At 48.0% G+C, this 24,451-nt stretch overlaps 2 protein-coding genes across 8 annotated transcripts; one reads left to right on the forward strand and one right to left on the reverse strand.

Moving 5' to 3' along the window:
* Positions 1 to 3,537: 3,537 nt before the first annotated feature.
* Positions 3,538 to 10,965, forward strand: GPR108 (G protein-coupled receptor 108). 2 transcript variants are annotated; one of them, XM_031947729.1, is made up of 18 exons: positions 3,538 to 3,753; positions 5,158 to 5,277; positions 5,545 to 5,595; positions 5,990 to 6,072; positions 6,268 to 6,359; positions 6,472 to 6,527; positions 7,193 to 7,261; positions 7,477 to 7,581; positions 7,672 to 7,805; positions 7,965 to 8,040; positions 8,296 to 8,369; positions 8,625 to 8,742; positions 9,017 to 9,147; positions 9,646 to 9,689; positions 9,795 to 9,844; positions 10,388 to 10,471; positions 10,555 to 10,682; positions 10,797 to 10,965. In XM_031947729.1, exons 1-18 carry the CDS (start codon positions 3,553 to 3,555, stop codon positions 10,867 to 10,869), a joined length of 1,689 nt encoding a protein of 562 aa, XP_031803589.1. In that variant the 5' UTR covers positions 3,538 to 3,552; the 3' UTR covers positions 10,870 to 10,965. The 2 variants fall into 2 exon arrangements, with proteins under 2 accessions (XP_031803589.1, XP_031803588.1); XM_031947728.1 differs by having other exon boundaries at positions 9,646 to 9,844.
* A 322-nt stretch (positions 10,966 to 11,287) lies between these two features.
* On the reverse strand, positions 11,288 to 16,588 carry LOC100934407 (retinol dehydrogenase 8). Of its 6 annotated transcripts, none has more exons than XM_003760647.4 (7): positions 16,441 to 16,588; positions 15,083 to 15,251; positions 14,449 to 14,610; positions 13,053 to 13,232; positions 12,864 to 12,957; positions 12,123 to 12,306; positions 11,288 to 11,976 (listed from the first exon to the last, which is right to left on the reverse strand). In XM_003760647.4, exons 2-7 carry the CDS (start codon positions 15,177 to 15,179, stop codon positions 11,734 to 11,736), a joined length of 960 nt encoding a protein of 319 aa, XP_003760695.2. In that variant the 5' UTR covers positions 15,180 to 15,251; positions 16,441 to 16,588; the 3' UTR covers positions 11,288 to 11,733. The 6 variants fall into 6 exon arrangements, with proteins under 6 accessions (XP_003760695.2, XP_031803590.1, XP_012397523.2 ...); XM_031947730.1 differs by having other exon boundaries at positions 15,083 to 15,285; positions 16,441 to 16,503; XM_012542069.3 differs by having other exon boundaries at positions 16,371 to 16,497.
* Between the last annotated feature and the right edge of the window lie 7,863 nt (positions 16,589 to 24,451).

The following is a 24,451-nucleotide window of genomic DNA, read 5'->3' on the forward strand; positions in this document are numbered from 1 at the left end:
TTTTCCTCCTAACCTTTGGAGACCTTTCCTGGATAATATCCATGATAACATTTTACCAAGTATACTCTCTGTGTATCCAGGGGTTATCTTGGACTAATGGGGTGAATGAGAAGGCCCTCCAAATTGTCTTAAGCTGCCATATTTTCCAGATACATTGGAAATGGAGTATGCAGGAGGCCCTAAGAGCATCAAGGACTAAACCTCCCTGCCCCCAGCTGACATAATCTGTTGTTTGCACCCCAAGCTGGACTCCCTGTGTATCCTTGGGAGTCAAGACAAGCACCAGTTGGTTTGCCCCAGACTGTAAAACTGTTTTGTGCCTCTGGGACCCTTGTAGATAAGCAGACCATTCCAAACTCCAGCAGTCCAGCAGTTCCCAAGGGAAAAAATGCTGCTTTTGCCTTTGCCTTTCTCCTTCCCTTTGGAAGTGATTAGTTCTTTATCAATCCCTAAGATTTCCCCCATCCCTGTAGCTGAAATACCAAGATTTTCCCCATATTTCTAGCCTCCTTTGTATAAGGAGTTCCCATATGCATGTGCTTTTCTCTTGTAATGTATCCATTTGCAACACGTGTCTCATGGACTTGTGATACTGTTTAACAAGAGAAAGGTTAAAAGTCTTTCTAATAACATGGGGAAAGGGAGCTGGGCCGGACAGGGAACACTGGTAAATGTTTAACAATCGGCTCTCCAAAGAGGTAAATGTATCCATGACACAGTTTTAAATTTAATCTGCATCATTCACATTTTCTTAGGTCTGAACAATACAAAACAGTAAATCAAGGCCTAATTTGTGGCACAGGCCAAATTTCTGAGGTATAAATGCTCACACCACTGTTTGCCGATTCTAAGCAAGTAAGTACGTTATCACCATTACCAACATAAAGCTAGAAAGGCTAGCTATAGCAATACCAACGTGAAAACTTCCCACCAATAGAGCAAAATTAACACACACCGCGGTCAAACTGTTGGACAGAAATCCCAACTTCTCAGCTGTATTTCTATTTAACAGTAGCCAACTCCCTGGGCATCCCAAATAGTTTTTGCTCCCTTCCTGCCACAATCTCACTATCTTTTGACCTCTGCAACAGAACATCTGTATTCATGTCCTTCCAAAATCTTGTCAATTAGCACTGCTATCTATCTCTGGCAGGCAACATCCACCTTGGTACTGGTAAAATATAAGTCAGAGAGGCACAAAACAGAAAGAAAGCCAGAAAGAATCACAGACAAGGACAGCTTTGAAAATTGCATCTAAACATCATGATAATGATAATATGAAACATAGGTACAAGATGATATATATGATAAATGATAAATCACATATGCACATAAATATAGGTATATATGTGAAAATATATATATTTACAAGAAAGCTGTCTTATACATTATAATTACAATTTCATGTGTAATCTTCTTTTTGGCTTTACTATGTAAATGAGAATGTCCAAATAGGACAACATCTATGTGATGTTTGTTAAGTAAAGAACTTAAGAAAATTCTGAAATGTGGAATACTACTGGATAGTAAGAAATAATGGGCTGGTTGATTAGAAAAACACAGAAAGACAAGCATGAAATAATGAAGAGTGAAATGAGCAGAACCAAAAGAATGTTATAAACAGTAACAGCAGGAGCATTCGGAGAAAAACTATGAATGAATGTTAGTATAAATACTCAACCACAAAAAGCCAATGAAGGAAAATGCTATTCAGCTCCAGAAAAGGAACTGTGAACTAGAAGTACACAAGAAGTACAGAAGTTCAGAACTTAAAATGTAACCAAAGATTTTTTTTTTTAAATTTATAATACAAAATATGTCAAAGGATTGCTGTTCAATCACACTTGAAATTTAGCTTTATACATATGGAATCTCTCTCCTTCAAAACTAATAACTCAGTTTATGTATGGGGCGAAATCTCAGTGTCAGGAAGTCCTCTCCCACTCTTGGCACTAAAGCCACTGAGGGCAGCACCTGTATACAGGACAGAAGGTTTGCACAAATCTGCTTAATCCAACACTGGCGCCCATGTAAGGCCATTGACAATCTTTAAAATCCTTTTCATCTTTACCAATCCAACAGCCCCAAATGGATTCATTCCAAAGCAGACAGATTTTTCTTGCAGTAGTAGTTGCTGCTTCTCCTCTTCAATTATATATCCACTAGGGAGATCCTTCAGTGATCTAGCAACAGCAGCAAAATTCTCTACAAATCTGCTGTAACATAATGACCAAATCCTAGAAAAATCAGCTTCCTCTTAAAGAGAAGTCTTCAAGCAAAGGGAAATCAGAGGGAATCCCTTATAGACACTCCCACTGTTCTAGAGGGTGTCAGAATGAGATAAGAAGATATTGAGGGAATATCTAACTCTGGTTTGAAATTAGATGTTTTTGTTGTTGAATTGTGTCCAACTCTTCCCGATCCCATTTGGGGTTTTCTTGGCAAAGATACTGGAGGGGTTTGCCATTTCCTTCTCCAGCTCATTTTACAGATGAGGAAACTGAGGCACACAGAGTTAAGTGACTTGCCCAGAGTCACACAGCTAGAAAGTATCTAAGGTCAGATTTGAACTCAGCAAGAGGAGACTTCCTTCACGCAAGCCTGCTGCCCCTTGAAATTAAATGACCAGGGTTCGAATCCTCTTTGACCTAGTTATTAACTAACTAGTTCTGGAATCTAAATTCTGCTTAATTCATAAGCAGCTAGGTAGCAAACACAAGGAAGGGAGCTCAGGATCTGGAATCAGTTCCATTCAGCAAATACTTAAGTACCTACTGTGTGTCAGGCACTGCTGAGCGGTTTAATCCTGTCTTAAACGCAAATTTAGCTATGTGACCCTGGGCAAGTCACTTTCCTTCTGCCTCAGCTTCCTCATCTGTGAAATGGGAACAAGAAAAGCACCAACTTCCCAGAATCCTCGGCATCGGCGGAGACAAACTCGCTAAGGACCTTCGCGAACCTTAAAGCGCTCCGTAAATTCTATTCTTAGCCGTGTGACCTTGGAGACCCCAGGGACCCTTAGAAGATGATCCCTGAAGCGCTCGCTAGCCCACGCAACAATTTAAGCCCGGGGACTAGGTGGGACGAGGGTAAGGAGAGGGCAGACGCCGGATCAGGCCCGCCGCAGGGTTGGGCGTGCCTGGCTCTGGACCTAGAAAGAAATAAACATTCCAATTTACTGGTTTGCCTTCCTGTGTATTATGGGAAATGTAGTCCCACTACCTCGCTGTCCTTTCTCGGATACTGTCATTTGACGTGCTGCATTCTGGGAATGGTAGTCCTGACTCTGTCAGTTAGGGTGATGGAAGATTTCTTCCGTCCCTACCCGAAGCGGACGCATTGCAATTGGTTCATCTGCTTATCTGTCAGGCACACCCGATGGATTCTCATCTCTTATTGGGTGTGGCCAGGGGGGGTCGGACGAGAGTGTCCGGCTCTCCGATTTGTTGTACTTGCTGTCCGTCAGGTGCCAAGTTGTCGAAATCCTGGTTGCGAATTGGCTTTTCCTACGCCCCGGGAGGTAGGGTTTGCCTCCGTCCGCCGCGATTGGCCATGTGGGGGGCGGACTCTAGAGTGCCGGGGGCGTTGTCGGAGGCGGCGGCGGCTCCAGCGATGGCCGAAGACCGGAGGAGGGGGCTCGGCGGTGGGACCCGGGCAAAGCGGGTTCTATCGCCGCTGCCTCTACCTCTGCTGCTGGGGCTGCTGCTGCTGCTGGACGGCTGCTCGGGGAGGATCCACCAGCTGGTGCTGACGGTGAGGTTGCGGGCGATGCAGGGAGTGGGGGGTTTCCTGGGGACCCCCCCCCCGGCTTGTGGACTCGTCCACCCTCCCTCCTTTTCTCCCGATGGCGCGGTCCAGCGCGTCCCCACACGCACGTCCCCCCGCCGCCTCTCCTCATGGGCTCGTCCGGCCAGAACCCCCAGCGGCGGACCCCTTTCCCGCCCAGATGGGACTGTCCGCCTCCCCATCCTTGGTTCCCCCGCCAATTTCCTGGTTTTCCCCGGGCGGGGTTGTTTCCTCCTCCCGACTCCTCCTCCCTCGTGCGTGTACTGTCCTCCCCTCCCCCCCCCCCCAGCATCCAAAATATGAATGACTTCGCCTTCCGAGGACCCCGGGATGAGACGCTTTCTAAGTCTGTGCTGGTGGCCCTGTGAGGCAAGCGCTTTCCCTTCCCGGGGGCGCGGTGACGCGCAGGGATGCGCTGGGAAAGAAAGCAGCTCTGGAATCTTTCCTTGGAGCGGGGACAGAGATTTCATCTTCATTCGAAACCTCCCGGGGTGGAAACTCCCTCCCGGAATTGTTTCGATTAGCGCCGTCCTGTAATTTATAAAAGCCCGGCAACACAGGAAAAAAAAACTTCCCCAGGTCGGGTCTCGCAGCCCGTGCTTGCCAGCCCCGGGAAGCTCTCCTCGCCCAAAGCCTCATGAATTCCAATGGCTGCTGTTATCTCGAGGGGGTGGGACGGAAGGGGGATGGGGAAAAAAGATCTTTGGCTTGATCCACCAGAGGTTGTTAACTTGGGGCCTGGGATTTTTTTTTCTTAATATTTCGATGGCCACTTCAATAAATTGGTTTCTTTTGTAGTCCTATGTTTTTTATCTTATGCATTTAAAATCATGATCTCTGGAAGGGGGCCGTGACTCCCGAGCTAGTAGTCTATCTTCTTTCTGATGGGTGGAGATCCTGGCTGGATATTCCTGCATGGGTATCTTGATGAGCGAGAGCATTCGCTTTATTTGTGTTGCTTCTGAGCTGAAGGAGGGAAAGAACCTGGGGATGGAAGGGTAAATTGAGTAAAGGGAGGCGGGTGTCTGATCCTGAGAAAATTCCATTTCCGTTCTGGGTCTAGGTATTGTTTAGGGCAGGAGTTGGGAAGCTTTTTTTCTGCCAAGAACATTTGGATATTTATAACAGCATTTTCAGGCCATACAAAATTATCAACTTCTAGAACTCGATCAGTGGTAGGTTGTTGTAACTAGATTTCCGCTCATCATTTAGCAAATGATTTCATAGACCTTAATACAGGCCATGGGCTGGATGTTACCCAGGAGGTGAGATTAGGTCCATCATATGAGAAGAAGATTTGTATCAGGGATTGGCTGTTGAGCCTTTGGGGTCCATTGGCTCTGGTGATTAGATAGTTGGACTCTCTCTTAGGGGGAAAAGCGGGCCGACATCCAGCTGAACAGCTTCGGCTTCTTTACCAATGGCTCTTTGGAAGTGGAACTCAGCCTCCTTCGTCTCCGTTTGGAAAGCAAGGAAGAACAACCCCAGTTGGTGAGGACAGAGACATTTGGGGTTTGGTTTAGGGTTTGAGGGGACACCCTCATCTGAAACTCAGGGAAGTGAAAAACAGGGCCCTAGACCTGGGGTGGTCAAGATACCCTGTCTCCAAATGAAAGGCTGGGTGAGGCTGAATTTGAAGGGAAAAGGAAGGGATCTAAATCTAGGAGTCTTTTGGAGGGAATTGGAGGAAAGGAAGGGGAAAAAAAGGGAGGACACCCCTTTGGGGTCTCCAAATAACTCTTTTTCTTTTTACCTTAGGTGGGCTTTAGCCTGTCCCGAGCTCGAACTGGCAGCATTCGATCCTATTCTGTGAGTCCCTTGCCTGGTGGATTGAGGATGGGTCTCCCAAGATAGGGGAGCATTGGCTTTCTATACATTTAATGTAGAACCTGCCATGCTTCTTTAGAAATGAGTTGACTATTATTACTGGGGGAAGGGGCTCTTTGCCAGTATTTTTCCCTTCCAGGTATTTGTCTTTGCCCGCCTGCCTACTGTTTGTCATCTTCCTCCTTCCCAGGGCCCTCCCCTGCTAGTGAAAGGAAGCAGGAGGGGGAAGTGTGTGTGTGTGTGTGTATGTGTGTGTACACTGTATACCCCTGCTCCTGTATGAGGAATAAAACACTAAGGCTGGAGGAGGTACCTCTAGCAGAGTCTGGGTATAAACCTGAGCTTCCTACCCATCCTGTCTCTCTCTCCCTTCCAGGCCCCAGAACCTCATACCTGTGCTCTCAAACACAATGGGAGCAACTTGATGGCCACTTTCCTCATTGACTTCAAGGGAAAACGGTGATTTTTATTATATTTGAGAAGTTCAGAGATTAGATATTGCCTGAGGGGTATAAGGGTAGAAGGGGGAGAGTAGCTAGAAAAGGTCTTGGAAATTATCTAGGCCCCAAAAATGGGAAGTGCCAGATCAAGATAACCCAGTGTCAAGAGGAGAGCTAGAACCCAGAATTCTTAACTTCCTTCTCCTGATTATAGGGTTCAGGTATACCAATTTGGGGAGCAAAAGAAACTCCAGATTTCTCCAGGACTTCTCCAGGAAGGCATATCCCTGTCTAGTTCAGGCAATGGTACGTTCCGGTAGGAGCCCTGTCTGTCTGTCACCATTGGCCTGTCCACATCCCCACCCCACCTTCTGACCCTTTGCCATCCTTGGTCGACAGGCCTGTGCTTGCTTTGCAGGGACTAGTGCAGCCAAGCAGGATGGGAAATCATCATCACTGTCTTTGAGGAGCCAGGTAAGGAGGATTCTGGGAGCATCAAGCTGCCAGCACTTACTGGTGCCCCTGGACTACACTAGGGGAGCAGGCAGAGCACTGGACATGGGCAATACCCCACTAGTTGGAGGAGAGGCTTCTCCCACAAGGTCAATGCCACTTGGCACAGTTTAGAGTTTACAAGATTTGTTCCTCCCATCAGCCATGTGAGAGTACGAGAGCACAAGGTTTACCATCCCCATTTTTACAGGGGGGAAAACTGAAACTCAGAAAGGGCAAGAGGGATCCCATGAAACCAGGACTGGAACTCTCTCTCCAAATCCAGAGCTTTCTCACTACAATTCAGGCCTCCCTGACTTGAGGGGAGTTCAGAGGGAAATGGGATGGGATTGGGAAGACTTCCTGGAGGGAAAGCATGTCATTGGGCTTTGTCCAGCCAATCAGCAAGCATTATTAAGCATCTCCTGTGTGCCAGGCAGTGGGGATATAAGTACAAAGAGTGAAGTCATTCCTATTATAGACAGGATCGGGTAGGGGGATGACAAGACCAGACTGGATGGGGCATGGTTCAGAACCCTGAGTGTAAGGCAGGAAGAGCTGTTTCAGGCAATAAATATTCCCAATGGAAGCCCCACTGCCAAGATGAACAGGTAGTGGGCCCTGATGCTGGGCTTTTTTTTCCTTAGGACCCCAGCCATAAGGAGACGGGGCTGGTCCTGAGCTTGGGCTACAACAACGATTCCTACAACTTCAGTGTAAGTTGTCTCTTGGTTTCAGGGCCCCATCTTCTCTGCCTCAATGTCTGATCTTCATCCCCATCCACCCAGACCTCTTCCCTCCCCTCCCTGGCACAGCAGCTTCCTGCTTTCCTAGAAAATCGGCCCCCTGTTTTGGGAAAGGGAGAGGGAAGCTTGGGCTCCTCCAGGCCCTCAGAGGCAGGAAGCCTGAGAGTTGCTCTCTCCCCAACCAGTTCCACGTGGTGATTGGCTCCCCAGCTGAGGAAGGACTTTACAATCTCAACTTTCACAACTGCTACAATGCCATCCCTGGTCACGAGAGGCCTTTTGACATCACGGTGAGGCTCTTTTCCCTGAGAAAGGGCAGAGTCAGAAGCGCAGCCCTCATGCTGACCTGGCCCGCCCCTCATCCTGTTTTCTTCATTCAGATAATGATCCGAGAGAAGAACCCCGAAGGCTTTCTGTCTGCTACTGAAATCCCCCTCTTCAAGCTCTACTTGATCATGTCGGCCTGTTTTCTGGGGGCTGGAGCCTTATGGGTTTCTGTTCTCTGCAAACACAAGTAACAATCCTGCTTACCCCACACTGGGAGCCCTTATCCCCTCCCACAACTCTGGAAGCCCCTAGTCCCTGGAGCTCCCCCAGACCCAGACTTCTGCCCCTCCCAAATCCCAAGGCATTCCCCTAGCCTCCCCTTCTGAGCATGTCTTCCTCTTCCCAGATACAACGTCTTCAAAATCCACTGGCTGATGGCGGCTCTGGCCTTCACCAAGAGCGCATCTCTCCTCTTTCACAGTGTGAGTTCCCAGCTGGGTCAAAATGGGGAAAGGGCAAGGGGGACTTTAGGCCTGGGAAGGGAGGGCCCAGGCTTCCCAGAGACCCTTGGGAATCTGACTCCCGACCGTTTTAGTGGTGACCACAAGCGTGGTTCATCGTGAGAGCCTCAGCTAGAAAACCTTGACCCTCTATAGAACTGTCAGCCCAGGGCCAGAGGCGCCTGGCCTCCTCCCCATCCCCAACCAATCCACCCATGATTGGGCCTCTTTCTCTAGATCAACTACTACTTCATCAACAGCCAGGGCCGTCCTATCGAGGGTCTTGCCGTCACTGATTACATCACCCACCTGTAAGTGAGGGTCCAAACCCTTCCCTGGTCCCAGGGTGGAAAGTGGGGGCTATCTATCCTCTTCCCCCATTCCAGATTGTTCAGCCTTGGAACCCAGGAAAGGGGAGGGGAGGGAAGGGAAGAGAAAGAAGAGGGCAGAAGGAAAGGATGGGAAGAAAAGGGAGGCTATTTCCCATTCTCTGGGCCAGTACTCAGGAGCACTCACATTCCAGTTATTCTCACCCTCCCCTCTCCTCCTCCTCTTTCCTATCACAGGCTGAAAGGAGCCCTCCTTTTCATCACCATTGCTCTCATTGGCTCTGGCTGGGCCTTTGTCAAATATGTCCTTTCCGACAAGGAGAAGAAGCTTTTTGGGGTTGTCATCCCCTTGCAGGTACTTGCTTGTCCTGGCCCTGGATCTACTAGACAGGGCCTTGCCCCCAGAATGCAGGGATCCTTTCTTCCCTAGATGGAGGAACACTTGGGCTTATAGCTAGAGACCTAGGTTTCAAATCCTGTGTCTGTCCTTAGTAGCTCTAGGGCTTGAGCAAGCCTTTTCCACAGTTTCTCCATTTGTGAAACACCTTTGCCCTCAGATTTACCCTGGGGATTGAGGTGCCAGAATGTGAGGGGAGGTCAAGGGGTGACCCCCGTCCAACTCTGTCCAGGTTCTGGCCAACGTGGCCTACATCATCATCGAGTCCACTGAGGAGGGAACCAGCGATTATGCCCTGTGGAAGGAGATTCTGTTCCTGGTCGACCTCATCTGCTGCGGGGCCATCCTTTTTCCTGTTGTATGGTGAGGACCTGGCCTTCAGTCCTTGGCCCTTCTTCCTCTTCCAGCTTCCCAGGCCCAGTCTCCTCACAGCAGGCCTCTGGAGCTGGAGCCTGCCTTAGAGGCCATGACCTTGAGGCGTCGGAGCAATTCCCCTCTTCTGTCAGGGCCGCATCTGTTCCATTTTCTCCTCTGTTAAATGAGTGGCTCAGTCTGTGTGATGTCTGGTCTCCCCTCCTGCTCTGGATCTCTGATCCCGGGTAGAGGCGTCAGGCAGGGGTTGCTTCCTGGAGAGGCCATGGATAGCATGGCAGATGGGGGATTGTGCCTCTTGGAGGCACGTCTGCTGTGTACGGGGGTGACCTTGGGCTTTAGTTCATCTCCATTCATCACACAGAAGGGCTTGAACTAGCCAAATCTCCAAGAGCCTTTGATCCTGGGATTCTGGGAGGGTGGCTGGAAACCCTCTAGTGCAGGGCATTCCACTGACCATGTGTTTCCACTCTTCCTACCAAATGGCAGGTCTATCCGCCATCTCCAAGAGGCATCGGGCACTGATGGGAAGGGTGAGTCATGCCCCTTCTGTGCTCCAGAGTTCTTTCCTGTCCCCACTCCCCTGCTTCCTCATCTCCTTCTGGTCCTTGACATCCTTCATTTCTCCCCTCTCTCAGTGGCAGTGAACTTGGCAAAGCTCAAGTTGTTCCGGCATTACTACGTCATGGTAGGGGCAAGAAGGACCAGGGCCTGCTTGGGGTAGGGGAGGGGGACTGTATCCTGGGGTGTATCTGTTCTCTGGGACCTTCATCCTGGGAACTGGCCCAGTAGCTCTTCCTGCCATCCCTTTGGGAACTGATCCTGCCTCTCCATAGCTGCTCCCAGACCTGAGCCTGTCTGTCTCCCACACTGGGAGCTGTCTGTTTGATTATCCATGCCCCTGGAGCTGCCCATATGTGTCCATATGTACTCCTAGAAGCTGCCCATCTGTCCATCTGTGCCCTGAGAGCTGCCCCTCTCTGTCCATCCGTGCCCTGGGAGCTGCCCCTCTCTGTCCATCCATGCCCTGGGAGCTACCCATCTGTCCATCCGTGCCCTGGGAGCTGCCCATCTGTCCATCTGTGCCCTGGGAGCTGCCCCTGTTTATCCATGCCCTGGGAGCTGCCCCTCTCTGTCCATCTGTGCACTGGGAGCTGCCCCTGTCTGTCCATACCTGTTTGCGCCTGTGTTTGTCCCTTACCCGTCTGTCTCCCCGGGTAACTGCCTCTAGACGGTGTGCTACATCTACTTCAGTCGGATCGTGGCTGTCCTGCTCCGGGTCAGTGTGCCCTTTCAGTGGCAGTGGCTGTATGAGGTGAGTGGGGCCGGAGACCAACTGCTGCCGGCACGCACTGGGCCCGGGTGCTGGCCACTGATTCTCCCCTCCCTCTGTCCCAGCTTCTGGTGGAGGTCTCCACCTTGGTTTTCTTCATCCTCACTGGCTACAAGTTCCGCCCGGCATCCAACAATCCCTACCTGCAGCTGCCCCAGGAGGACGACGAGGAAGATGTGCAGATGGACCAAGTGTAAGCAGCCTGGGAATGGGGAGGAGGGAGCGCTGACCCAGACTGCCGGCTGCAGGCGAGGGCCCCGTTTCTCAGGCCCTGAGCCCCCTCCTCTCCATCCTTTTCCCTCACTAGGATGACAGAATCTGGACTCCGGGAGGGCCTGTCCAAGGTCAACAAAACAGCCACTAGCAGAGAAGCCCTCTGAAACCTCGTGTGTCCTGTCATGAGGGGGCCCCTCCGGCACCAGGCGTCCACTGTCCACGTTCCGTGGCCTCTACACTCCTCCCCATTCTCCCTCCCAGGGCAAGGCCCCCAAAAGGGAGCAGGGAGAACTTGATTTGGGGGAAGCAGAGGAGCTCCCCTTGGTTTGAAGGGCAATGCCTATCACTGCCCCGGGTGAGTGGGGGAGGGCAGCTTTGGGTGGTCCCTCACTCCGACACCCCCCCCTCTCTCAACACACACACACACACACACACACACATACACACACACATTCCTGCTGTATAATAATCAGTCTTTTTTGCTAAACGGTCTGTGTGAGTCTGCCTTCCTTTGCTCTGCCCCACTTCTCCCCGCGGGGCGCAGGCCCGAGCTATAGGAGGCGAAGCAGAATTGACAGCGAGTTTCAGACATGCACGTTTATTAGAAGGGGAAGGTTCCCCTCCCTCAGGACCTAGATCCACCTAGGCTTGTGCTTGTGCTGGCTACGGGGCAAGCCCCTGCCTCCATGCCGGTCACTGCCCAATGTTTGGGGTCTTTGGACCAGGCCTGAAGATGGGCTTCCAGCCCTTTGGGAGGAACTTGGGCGGGAGGAGGGCAAGAGACAGAGATACTAAGAAAATATGCCATCATCTGCAGTAGGAACTGGGGGTAGGACCAGCCAACCTGCCCTGCACACTTAGAATTTCCAACACCCCGGGGCATCCAGCCGCCTAGGAAGAGGAGAGAAAGAACAGCAGGCTTAGGGCCTGAGACTTCTTTCTACTCCCACCGTCATCGATGCTAGCCTGGGGTCCTTGGGGCTGTTGGAAGAAGGGGGGCGGGGGTGGCCACAGCTAGGGGCTGGGAGTCAGGGCGGGGCTGGGGGCCGGGGCAGAGGGCCCAGGTCACGCCGCTTCCTCCACTGCAGCATCTTCAGGAGGCTGAGGCTGGCCCGGAAGAGCCGGTCATGCTGGAAGACCAGCTGATGGAAAGCACTGAGGGGCAGCCGGCCCGAGGGGTCAGCATGCTTCAGAGTGGTCAGTGGCGTGTACACGCTATTGGTCTGGCAGCGGAATGGAGGCCTGGCCGCCCCAATCACCTGCACTGCATGCTGGGAGAGAGCAGAGCATCATCTGGGGCTGGTTCTCTGGCATGGCAATGCCCGGCCTCCCCAAAGGGGAAAACTGCAGTATCTGGGAAGGGAAGGGGGCATCTGGCCGGGAGCTGGCCAGGCCCGGGGGTGCTGGGGGAGGTTACCTCTGCCACCTCCTCGGGGGTCTGGCCCAAGGCAGAGAAGACATCTTTTGAGTAGGCCATGTAGAAGCCCTGGAAGATGTCCCGAGTCTCGGGGTCCACCTTGGAGAAGTCCATGGAGGCCACCTCATCGTACAGTTTCTTCTCAAACTCTGTCACCACAGGACCCGGTTCCAGGAGGCTGATGCTGGGAGTTGGGGGACACAGGATCCAGCTGCCTCTGGGGCCTGAGACCCCTCAGCCAGCTCCTAGCCCCACCCCCGGGGGAACAGATCCACAAATGGGGGCAAGGAATGGGATAAGGGGCACATCGGACCCTGGAGCTTCATGACCCGTGCCCAAAACCCTTTGCAATCTGTTATGTCATCACTGTATGGACGCAGAGTATGCATTACTATCACTCATTCTTCACATGAGCCAGATGAAGCTCAGGGATCTCACAACCAGTTAGGAAAATCAGGTATTCAGCCCAGGGTGGGCAGGGTTAACGGCATGAACCCCAGTTTGGACTGGGCTTGGCCAAGGCGGCCCATGAAGGTGGGGTGCTAACTTCACCCCGAATCATGTCTCGTTCAGACTCGATTTCCTCATCTGTAAATAAGACACTAATTCATGCCTCATTGGGTTGGCGGGAGGAAGGCCCTTGGCAAACCCGAGACGGGCTCGTCAGCCTGGGTGTCCCAGTGCTCCGCTGGGTGCCCTTTGCTTTCCACCTTCCCACATACATCCCGCACCCCCACTCACTTCACCCCAAACTTGAGGGCCTGCAGGGCAAGGCTTTCACAGAACCCCTCCACCGCAAACTTGGAAGCACAGTACACATCATTGAAAAGGAGCCCTGCAGATTGGAAGGAAAGGGGGCTGGGGGCTCGAGCCTGAGCCCCAGAGGCCTCCGTCCCTCCCCGCCCTGCCGTCCCGGGGCCCCGACCTCACCCTGCTGGCCCAGGATGCTGCTCATGACCACAATGTGCCCCTGGCGGCGCCGCTTCATGCTGGGGAACACTTCCCGGACCAGCCGCACCAGGCCCAGAAAGTTGACGTCTAGCACCCGCTGCATGGCTGCCATGCTGTGACACTCCAGGGGGCCGATCAGACCCACCCCAGCATTGCTCACTGCCAACGAGGAGGGGGGAGAAGAGAAGGGAAGAGAGATCTCAAGGCCAGAAGGGAAGGGAACACGGGCTTGTCCGAATCTGTACCAAGCAGGACTGCCCCTCACAGACGCCATTCCAGACCACCCAACGAGCTGGGGTGCCCACTCCCTCCCAACACGGCTCGTTTTCCTTCTCAGCTCCACAACTTAGGAAGTTTCTTATATTTAGCTGACATTTCCCTCTCCACATTCTCCCTCTCATCCCACCTCCACCCCAATACCCATCCACAGTCTGGAGCCGGATAGAAAAAGATGCCTTTTCCCCATGACAATCCCTGGAAATACTTGAAGACAGTTAATATAATTTGATTCCTCTTATTAAGAAGCAGTGAAACATCCATAAGGGCATGGCCAAGATAGGAAAGAGCATCAAGGGCAAGGGTTCTTAATTTTATTTGTGTCATGGGCATGACTTGGGCAGTCAGTCTGATGAAGAGGAAGGACCCCTTCTTAGAATAACACTTCTAAGTGCATAAAATAAAACAGGATTGCAAAGGAAATCAATTTTATTGAAATACCAGTTTTTGGTTTTGTTTTTTTAAGTTCATAGGCCCTAGGTTAAAAACTCCTGTTCTAGGCTCCTGTCATTCCAGGATCCCATAAAAGAATAAAGAATGTTATCCTAAAGAAAACAAGACTTAAGTCTTCAAGGGACTAGGGAGCTGTCTTCAAGTATTTGGAAACCTGAGTTGGGAAAGATGGCCTAGGTTTATTCTGCTTGGCCCTGGAGGAGAGACCTGGGAGCAGTGGGTGGTAGTTACTCCAAGGCAGTTTTATGTTTGCTTTCTGGAACTATTTCCCAATCATTCCAGCATTCCCTAGAGGAATAGGCTGCCTTGGGAGTAAAAAAATGGTCCCTTGTGAAAGACCTTCAAGAAAAGACTGGATAACTAGGTTTGCTATGTGGCAGAAAGGGTTTTAGGTCAAGTAAAGGTTGGAGAAGATGGTTTCTGAGGTCCTTTCTTAACCTCGAGAATAAACAGATCATATCTTTCTTGCATGCTAACTGTGCTCCCTTCCCCAAAAGCTAGAGGCAGGGCTCCTCCTGTTAACCACTGCCTACCTTGCCCCCCTCCAAAGCTCCAAGGCTGGACCTCCTTGGCTTTGGACCCTCAAAACTAACTTCTGATCCCCCATTGTGGGAAGCCTTCCGGGCAAGAACTGGGTCAGACTCACCCAGAACATCCACCCTTTGGTCTGGTATAGTGGCCACACATTGACGAACGGAGTCTTCACAGGTGACATCCAAGGGCAGGATCTGAAGTGTCTTCTCCAGTGTCTCCCCAGCTTTCTCCTCCAGAGGCCCCTTCTTTGCCATGTCCCGCATGGTAGCGATCACTTTAGGATAGGAGGTAATAGAAATTTCCCACCAAGGCCTAGACCAGCAGCTGCCCCCAAATCCCAGAACAAGCCACCAAAACTCTACATGTCAAAGTCCAAATGTGTCTTCCCCATCTCCTGCAGGTACCCCATCCTCCCACCGCTAAGCTCTCCACTCACCACAAAATGTCAGCGGAAAGGAAACTCAGAGGTCATGGAGATCAATCTTTAAATTTTACAGGTGGAAAAACTAAAGCTAACACAGTGTTATTCTCTCCTCAGGTCTTAGGCAGCCCCAAAGCTCTGAGCACCTTTCTGCTTCTGATGGGGGAAGTATATGTGGTCAGGTAGTCTGAGAAGACCAAGACTGAGGTGCCCTCCTCTCCAGGCCCCACAGTCAATGCTTCCTAGCCTGGACCCAGGTGTGCAAAAAGCAGGAAGAAAACTCCAAGGGGTCCTGAGAAGAGAGCCCAGGATATTCCCCGCTCACCTTTGAACCTCTTCAGCTCATCCTTGGCCAGCCGCACAGCCAGGGCCAGGCCAATGCCCGAAGAACAACCAGTGATCAACACGTTCTTGTAGGCCATGGGTGTTTTGGATAAGACCGGCGCAGCCGAGCAGCTGAATCCTAGAACTCAAAGCATCCCCTCGGAAGGATCCTTAAAACACAGAACATCTCAGACAATGGAGGACCTCGGAAGGCAAGACATGTGAACACAATATTGATACTGTAGAAGAGCTCAGAGATCAGCATCATAATTTCAGCATCATGATATGAATGTGGGTTCTAAAGGTGACAAAGTATCACACGTGGATGCAGATACATAGTGAGGATCTGGATACACTGTGTACAACTATTCTAAGAATTCTGGGACACCTCGCAGATTGGCTCTAGTCCAATCCGCTCCTTTTACATCCTGGGAAACTGAGGCACGGAGTCGTTAAGGATTTACAAAAAAACAAGCACTTCATTTGACAAAGCGGGAACCTGGAGCGGAAGGCGAAGGCATTTACAAAAATTCAGCTGCAGAGCTGGGACTTTTCACTATTCTTCTCCCCCTCCCCCCTTCTTAGACAACAGCTTAGCCTTCCCTGCTCCTAGCAGGAGGGCCCCATCAATACTAAGAGGCAATTATCTCCTACCACCCCACCCCCACCTGAGGTCAAGGGACTCTCCCTCTGACTCCACCGAGGCTCCGCGGGGCCCCAAGATGCTAGGGGGTGGGGAGGGGAAGCGCAGGAAGTCAGACAGGTGTGTGTCGGGGAGGCGGAGAAGAGGTTCGGTACCTGGGGGAAGTCCCTTGGATTAAAGGACAGGAATTGGACTGAGGGGCGCTCACTGGGAATCCCTCGGGCGTGGGGCTTGGGCGGAGGTTACGTTCCCCCCAATTCCGTGCGTTCTGGCAAGAGGGGGTGTTCCTGAACCATCCCTCTCCCCTTCCCCTCCTCCACCCAACACATCGCCTGGCCCGGGACCCGGTTCCCGCAGGGCTATTCCGGGCAGGTTTAGGTTCTGGATTTAGGGGCTTAATAAGGGCACTGCTGAGGACGGGGGGATGGGAAGTAAGTGGAGGAAGGATGGATTACAGAGGGATAGACCCTTCCAAAACCCTGACCCGGGGGCTAAAAAGGGAGGATACCAGGATCTGGGGGATTCGGGGCGGTCCCCAGCCCAGGGGGGGAGGGGCTGGGGGCTGTTCCCGCCCCCCCCACTCCCCAAATCCAGCGGTATTTAAAGGGCCAGGCAGCCAGCCCGGTCACTCTAAACACTGGCTCACCCCGGCGCCTCCCCAGTCCGTCCGTCCCACTGCCCCGCGAAGGCGATGGCCGCAGCCCTGGCCCGAGTACCTGCTGCACCTCGGCTGCTGCCCAGGCTTGGGCTCCGACTCCCTGTGCTCCGGCCCCGCCCCTCCCGGCCCGAGGCAGGCCGGGGATTGTAGTCCGGAGCCGGCACCGCCTCCGGGACGCCCTCCGGACCTGAGGTGAGACAGAATTCTAGAAAATCGAGGGAGGAACCCTGAGATTATAGGATGGGAATGCCCGTTCAGAATTAGAAGGGACCTGTCATTTTTTTTTTCAGACGAGTAAACTGAGGCCTAGATATAGAAGCAGTGACTTGTTTTAGATCAAACAATGAGTTGTAGCAGAGCCGGACCCCCTCTAGCTTGTTTTCACTAGAGACCAGGCCGATCCCTCATTTTACAAATGGGGAAATTGAGGCCAATTGGGGAGAAGAGGCTTTCCCAGGGTCAAATATCAAGTCAGTGGCAGAGCCTGGAATCCTGTGGGATAGAGGAAATATTTGGGTTTTCTTCCGCTGAGGGAGTGAGAAGACCAGGATCATAGTCTGAGTCCCCAGAGTTGAAACCTGCTCCCATCGCTCAGTTGTACTTATCTCCCCTGGTAGTGTGGGGTACCTAGCCTGGGGACCCCAGGCTCTAGGGCTGGAACTAAGAGAAAGAACATCAGGGAACCAAATTTGGCCGACTGAGCCATAGAATATTTTCTCTCCAGTCAAACTTCACCCTGTCTAACAGTAGTGGGCTTCCCCAAGGTCCTCTCTGGTTGGGAATGCAAAGATATTTAAACCAGAAGAAAAAGAAAAGGAAATCTTAGCAGTCACTGTTCTTCACTCTTTGTTGTATAGTCCTTTCTCAGTGTGTTAGACTCCATTTGATGTTTTCTTGGCAAAGCTACTGGAATCTTTGGTCATTTCCTTCTCCAGCTCATTTTACAGATGAGTAAACTGAGGTGTCACCATACTGGAACTGGCCTCTGACCTTTGGGTGACTACAGCTGAACAGAGCAGGCTAGAGATAGGTAATATTAATACATTGTTGGTGAAGTTGTGAACTGATCCAACTAATGTGGAGAGCAATTTGGAACTATGTCCAGAGGGCTATCAAACTATGTATAACTTTTGATCCAGTAGTATCTTTACTGAATCTGTATTTCATAGAGACTGGAGATACAGGGATCAAGCAGAAGTTTAATTTTAAAGCTAGGAAAATGCTTGCAAACAGAAGTCTTTCTGAGGAGAAGAGCTTAACATGCTGGGGTAAAGCCAGGACTTATCATGAAAAACCACAAGTGGGCTGGATCATGACACAATCATTCTTAAGTCTTGATTAGCAATTCTCACAGAAGGCTTATGCATGGATAATGCAGGCAATCCTGGGTCCAGTGGGAACAGTTTCTAGGTTTTTCTCACAGTGGACTTCAGAACCAACCTGGTTCAATTTACTTGGCAACTACAAGAAAGGGATTGTGAACATATCAAGAGATGTGATAGATGGCTTTCAGGTCCCTGGGAAATTTAGGGTGGGAGGGGGTGGTTTCCAACAAATAAGCAGCTAGTGATTAATCATAAATCCTCAGTTAATAAAGCAATTCACTTTGCTAGAGGATGAGATTTGAAGTGCAAAGAATTATTGTTATGTCAAGCTCAGGGCACAGTCTATTTGCTGGACCTTACCCTGAGAAGCAAAATATTTTGACAGAGATAAAGTTAAGTGACTTGCCCAGAGTCATACAAGTGTGTGAGGTCATATTTGAATTCAATTCCTCTAGACTATAGTCCCTGCACTCCATCCACTATACACCATCTAGCTGACCTTTGTGTTCTTCCCTCATTTAATCCTTATTATTGCCTTTATTGAACCCAGTCACAAGGAAGTTGTGAAAAGTTGTGCTGTTTGTTGCTGATGTCTTTATTGATGGATTGATTTTCCTGCTTAGCATAGTCTGTGATCTCCCCAAGCACCAATATTCTTAGCTACAATTCTCAGCAAATGAGAAGATTTGGAGCAGTGAAGAACCTTGAAAATGATTTAATCTAACTCTCTTACTTTATAGGAAAATCAAAGCTTGGTATTATAAACAGGGAATCATAACTCCACAAGACTTACTTGAAAACTAGGTTCATTACAAGAAAAATGGACATACATGTTGGACTCCAAAAATTCACAATCCATACAGAAGTCTTCATATTTATAATAATAGGACAAAGAAAGGGGGAGGAAACATAAATCTTCAACCTAAAGGGGTTTGGCACAAGAGGTAGAAAGGTGCAATTAGGGTGAAAAAACTACAAAATCTCTTCCAAAGAGGAAGAACAAGGAGATGGAGATGTCAAAAGCCAAGTTCTTTTCCCTTGGGAGCTGCTAGACCATAAAGATGGGATGGGATGGTCTACTCATCTACAAGGCTACCCTGATGCACAAGCAGTTTTCCAGTATAGTGCAGCCTGACTAGTGCCTGTCTTGACTCACAAGGATACACAGGGAATCCAGTTTTAGGGGCAAATGACAAATTATGTCAGCTGGGGGTGGGGGGGCGCTGGAGAGTTTCATCCTTGACACATTCAGGGCCTCCTGCATACTCTGGATCCAATGTTTTTGGAAAACATGACAACTAAAAAAGACAAGTTCAGGGAACCCATTAACATTCCTCAACAGTATCCAGGGGGAGATCAGAGGAGAAAATATCTAGCTGCCGCCCCAGGTAGCTCCAGATCCCAGGGAGACATATAGAAAGAAAATCAGAATGAATAGAAAATGAGAATAAACTATTGTGTGATTTAGGCTCTCAGGCTTGCTGGAGCTCAAGGGAGGTGAAAAGATTAAGGGCTGTAGGGAAGAAGAGGTCATCCAGGGACAGCTTCTTGGAGGGAATGATTTTGAGTTGAAGGTGAAGATCTGAGTAGAATCCGAGAAATCGGTTGGAGGAACTTTGTGAATAAAAATAAAAGATCAGATTGAGTCAAGGGAGAAGGGATAAAGAATCATCAATTAATAAACATCAGTAACATGCCTATTATGTGCTAAGTTTTAGGGATACAAATAATGGCAAAAGACAGTCCTATCTGCAAGAACCTCACAGTCCAATGGGGGGAAACAACAAGCAAACAAATATGTATAAATACGCTATATATATGGAATAAAAAGGAAGTGATTAATAGAGGGAAGGCATAATTAAGAAGAGTTGGGAAAAGCTTTCTGTGGAAGATTGGATTGTAGTTGAGACTCAAAGGAAGTAGGGTAGCCATTAGGGAGGGATGAAAAGGGAAAACATTCCAGGCTTGGGGGAGGGGAGGGGAGGGGGAGAACGACAACTAGACAAAATGCTTGCAGTGTAGAGATGGAGTGTCTTATTTGTGGAAAAGCCAAGAGACCAGTGTTACTGGAACAAAGAGTATATGTCAGAAAGGAAGAAGAGGATTAAGTTATGAAAGGCTCTGAACACCAAACTGAGCATTTTATGTTTGACCTTGGAGGTCATAGGAGTCATTGGAGTTTGCTGAATAAAAGGGTGACATAATTAGACCTGTGCTTTAGGAAAAATCAGGTAGGAGGATGATTGGAGGTTGCATCAGAATGGGAAGAGACTTGAGTCAGGAAAACACTCCAACAGGCTATGAGGTGGCAAGGGCCTGCATCTCATAGAGTTGTACTTGAGGAGAAAAGAGAATGTATTTAAAACAGTGAGGAGTTGAAAAGTATACTTAGCCTGGGAGACTGGGAAGATGTTCTTGTCCTCCACAGAACAGGGAAATTAGGAAGGGGGGAAGGCATTGAAGATAAAGATGAATTCAATTTGGGATATATTGAGTTTAAGGTATCTACTGGACATCCACCATTGTAAAATGTCTGAAAGACATTTAGAAATGTGAGATTAGCAATCAGAGGTGGAAGATTGGGGCAGGATAGATAGACATGAGAATCATCAACATGGAGATGGTAATTAAACCCTTGGGTGATGAGATCACAAAGTGAAATAAGATGGGGGAGAAAAGAAGAAAGCCCAAGACAAGAACCCGAGGGACATCTATAGTTAGAGGGAATGATCTAGAGGAAAATCCAGCAAGGGAAACAGAGGCATGGACTCATAAATAGAAGACCCAAGAGAGATTGGTATCCTGAAAGAAGAGAGTATCCAGGAGAAAAGGGTGATCAGCAGTAAAAACAACTGCCATGAAGTCAAGAAGCATAATGATTGAGAAAAGATCATTGGATTTGGAGAGGAGGAGGCTGGAAAGAATGCTAGAATCCTGGGATTTAAAAACAGGAGAGACATTAGATTTCATCTAAACTAACCCCTTCATTTTACAAATGAAAAATAAAATAATATTCATAAGAGATCCGAAGAGGTTCACCACATCATAGATTTAGAACTGAAAGGAACGGAAGTCATCAAGCCTAATTTCCTCACTTTATAGCTGAGGAAACTGAGACTCAGAAAGATTTAAGCTACTGAATGTCTAAACTCCCAAAACTATAATTGTGAAGGCCCTATAGTGTTCCTCTAGCAATAATCAGATGGAAAACACAGATCACAATTAGTTCAAAGAAAAGGCTTTTACTGAAGGGGCATAATAAGAATCCTAGCATCTCCTTTTTAAATCTTTGATAAACTCTACTATAAACATACAAATCACCAGGGAGAAGGGAACTGTATAGAGGTGAGAAGTAGGAGACGTTAACATTAGGAAATCAAATGCCCAAGGTCATTCTAAACTCTAGATTGTAATCCCTTTGGGATTAAAAAAAAAATCATACAGCAAGCTATCACTTTCAGGATAAACATTATTTCCCCACCACAGTTCTTTCTTTATGTGGGGCTAGTTGCTCTTGTCAGAGACCTCATCCTATTTTGATGATTAGCCAATGTATTTCCTAAACTTATAACTTTGAAGGCTAATTTATAACTCAAGCAACGCTTGTTTTCCCCAATAACCACAAACTATCTCTAGTATTCTAGATTCTCCCAAGTTTTACTTATGAATTTCTTCCATTTATCCATATAAATGAATGGGTACCTGGCAGATATTAGGGACTTAATAAACATTTTTTTTCCCACTTCTATGAGCCCTTAATTAGTAAAAACAAAGGAAAGAATTACTATGGGGCGGAGGGGGGGGGGTAAGGGAGAAGAAGAGGGAAGAAGACATTGGAAAATGACCAAAAAGAGAATTTTAAATTAAAAAAAAAAAAACATCAAAACTTCATTTTATAAAATAATGCAGCCAATTCTGCTCTCTGAGCTCAGGTTTTCAGGCTTGACTCCCCAAAGGGATTAAGGAAAACTTTAACAGAAAGAACACTAGAAAGGATGTCAGAGCACCTGTGTTCAAGTCCCAGCTCTCCCATAAATGTAATTCATGACCTTTTTTTTTTTTTTGACTCTGTTCCCATCCTTCAGCCTTAGTTCCCTCATTTATAAAATACGATCACCAGATCATCCCTAAGGTCCCTTCCAGTTCCAACATCCTACACTGGAAAAAAATTTCTGGTAGCAGAGCAAAGAATTCATTCATTTATTCACTTAGTAAATATTGATTCAATATCCATTTTTGTGCAAAAAGTCCAGTGCTGAGTGTGGGAAGAGACAAAATTTAGTCCCCCAGCCTTCAAGGAATTTACAGTCTAATAGGCCAAGAAGGAACAAGCACAGATAACTATCATTAATGTAAGATGCCAGAAATGTCCTCTCCACTAGAGAATCTACCTTATATGGGCATGGGAAAGAATACAAGTTAAATAGGCAGGAATAGTTGGTCAATGTGTGATCTCTGCACCAACCACCAGGTGGCAATCCCAGCTCAAACTGAACTTCATGTACTTCTGCACCAGTAGCAGAGATGAGTCTGGGTCTGAGTCCTGTCTATCCCAACCCTTTTCTTCTGATGAAAACAAATCAGTCTTAATTTTCTTTTCTTTACTTCTTTTTCTTCTTCTTCCTCCCTCCTTCCTTCCCTTCTTCCCTTCCTCCCTTCTTCCTTCCTCCCTCCCTCCCTTCCTTCCTTCCTTCCTTCCTTCCTTCCTTCCTTCCTTCCTTCCTTCCTTCCTTCCTTCTTTCCTTTCTTCCTTCCTCCCTTCCTTCCTTCCCTCCCTCCCTTTCTCTTCCTTCCTCCCTTCTTTCCCTCCCTCCTTCCCTCCCTTTCTCTTCCTCCCTTCCTCTCTTCCTTCCTCCCGCCTTCCCTTCCTTCCTCCCTCCCTCCCTTCCTTCCTTTCCTGCATTCTCTCTCTCTCTCTCTCTCTCTCTCTCTCTCTCTCTCTCTCTCTCTTTTCAGTGGAGGTTTGGTACATGCACAGAGATTCTTGGCTAGTGTCTTCCCATAAGGAGACATCTGCCTCCAGGAAAATCGTGATAAAACAAAATGGAGTTGGCTTGGAGAGCCTGGAGCATATGTGAACATTCTGTAACTGTTATCAATCCACTAACCACGGGTGAATTTGATTGGCTGTTGTTTATCATTCAGTCTTTCTAACTCTTCATAACTTCATTTGGGGTTTTCTTGAAAAGAAGTGGTTCATCATTTCCTTTTCCATCTCATTTTACAGGTGAGGAAACAGGAGGAAGTGATTTGTGCAGGGTCACACTAATAAGTTAGAGTAATTAATAATTACCTAAATAATAAACTAATAAGCCTCTGAAGCTAGGTTTTAATTCAGATCTTCCAGATTCCAGACCTGGTGCTTTATCCATTGCACCACAAAACCAAAATCAAGAGCTCTGAAGGAAAGAACTAGGGGAAAAAAGTTCAGGTAGAAAATAGTAAAACTTACTTTTACAAGTAATAAACTGCAGACTACCTGAATATTAAAACAGACAAAACAAATCCATACCATAATGACACATCAAGAAATACTAAAACAAAACCAAAAGACTGAAAAAAAAATTTGCACTGCCCTGCCTTGATTCTAGAGGCATTCAAAAAGTCTTCATCAACCCCAACTGTGCTTCTTGGTCACTCTTCAGCTGCTTGGTTCACAGTATCCATTGAGTAATAATGCAAGAAGAGGCAAGGTCTTAGGGCTTTCTCCCTGTCAAGATTCTGTGGCTTCTGAGAAATAAGCCCCTACTCCTACTTTTTTTTTTTTTTTTCTGCCTATCTACTTAATTAAGTGTAAAGATTATAAGAGTACTTTTGTCCTAGGGCTGGTGTGAAGCATGAATGAGATAATTAATATATGTCAAACACAGCACAGCAGCTGGCAGATAGACAGACTCTTGTTTCCTTCCTTCCTCCTCTATCCTTCTGTCCAGCACCTTTTTCTTTCTTGAGTTTTGATGCATGGTTTCCACATTAAATTTTGTATATTATACATATATTTGACCCTCCTTTGTTTAGGAGTGAGTTTCCCCTGATGCCAAAAAATAGTAAGTTCTACCTCCTTTTATTTTATTTCTTCACTAGTATATTTTTTCCTTTTTGCATTCTTTCCTTTCTTTTCTTAAGAACTTCAGAAAAGAACCAATCCTTCCTTTTTTTGGGGGAGGGGGTATTTTAATTTAATTTCTTCTCTAACCTTTGAATATTTTATGGTTTTGAGGGGACATTTGTTTCTTCTTCCCTTATTAAAAGTTTGTATTCCACCATCCTATAGCCCCTTCTAGTTGCTCAAATCAGTTAATCTTTGTCAGTTTCTCTTGACCATTGTGTTTGTTTATATTTTACTTTCTACTCAGCTTTGGTCTTTTCATCAGGGATGTTTAAAAGTCTTTTCCATTAAAAATCCATTTTCCCCCTATATGATAGTATAAACTCTCTCAGGATAAGTTATTCTTATTTATAAGTCTATGTCACTTGCCATTTGAAATATAACTCTTGATTCACATAAATTTGCATTATGCAAATGCTGTAAAGTTGCAAAAGGGGTGGGATCACTCTGAGCTCCCTGAGGGGACAGAAAGGTATGTGGAAAAGTCCATTTAAATTAAGTGAGAAATGATTGTTTCTTCTCATTTCTTCTCATTTACACTAAAAGCTTTCAACTTATGTGACTCTAGCTATGTTTCTCAGACAGTTGAACTTTTTGCAATTTTGTTTCATATAGAAACTCAAGATTTTGATTAT

The sequence above is a fragment of the Sarcophilus harrisii genome, chromosome 1 (genome assembly GCF_902635505.1).
Source record: "Sarcophilus harrisii chromosome 1, mSarHar1.11, whole genome shotgun sequence".
Taxonomy (NCBI): Eukaryota; Metazoa; Chordata; class Mammalia; order Dasyuromorphia; family Dasyuridae; genus Sarcophilus; species Sarcophilus harrisii.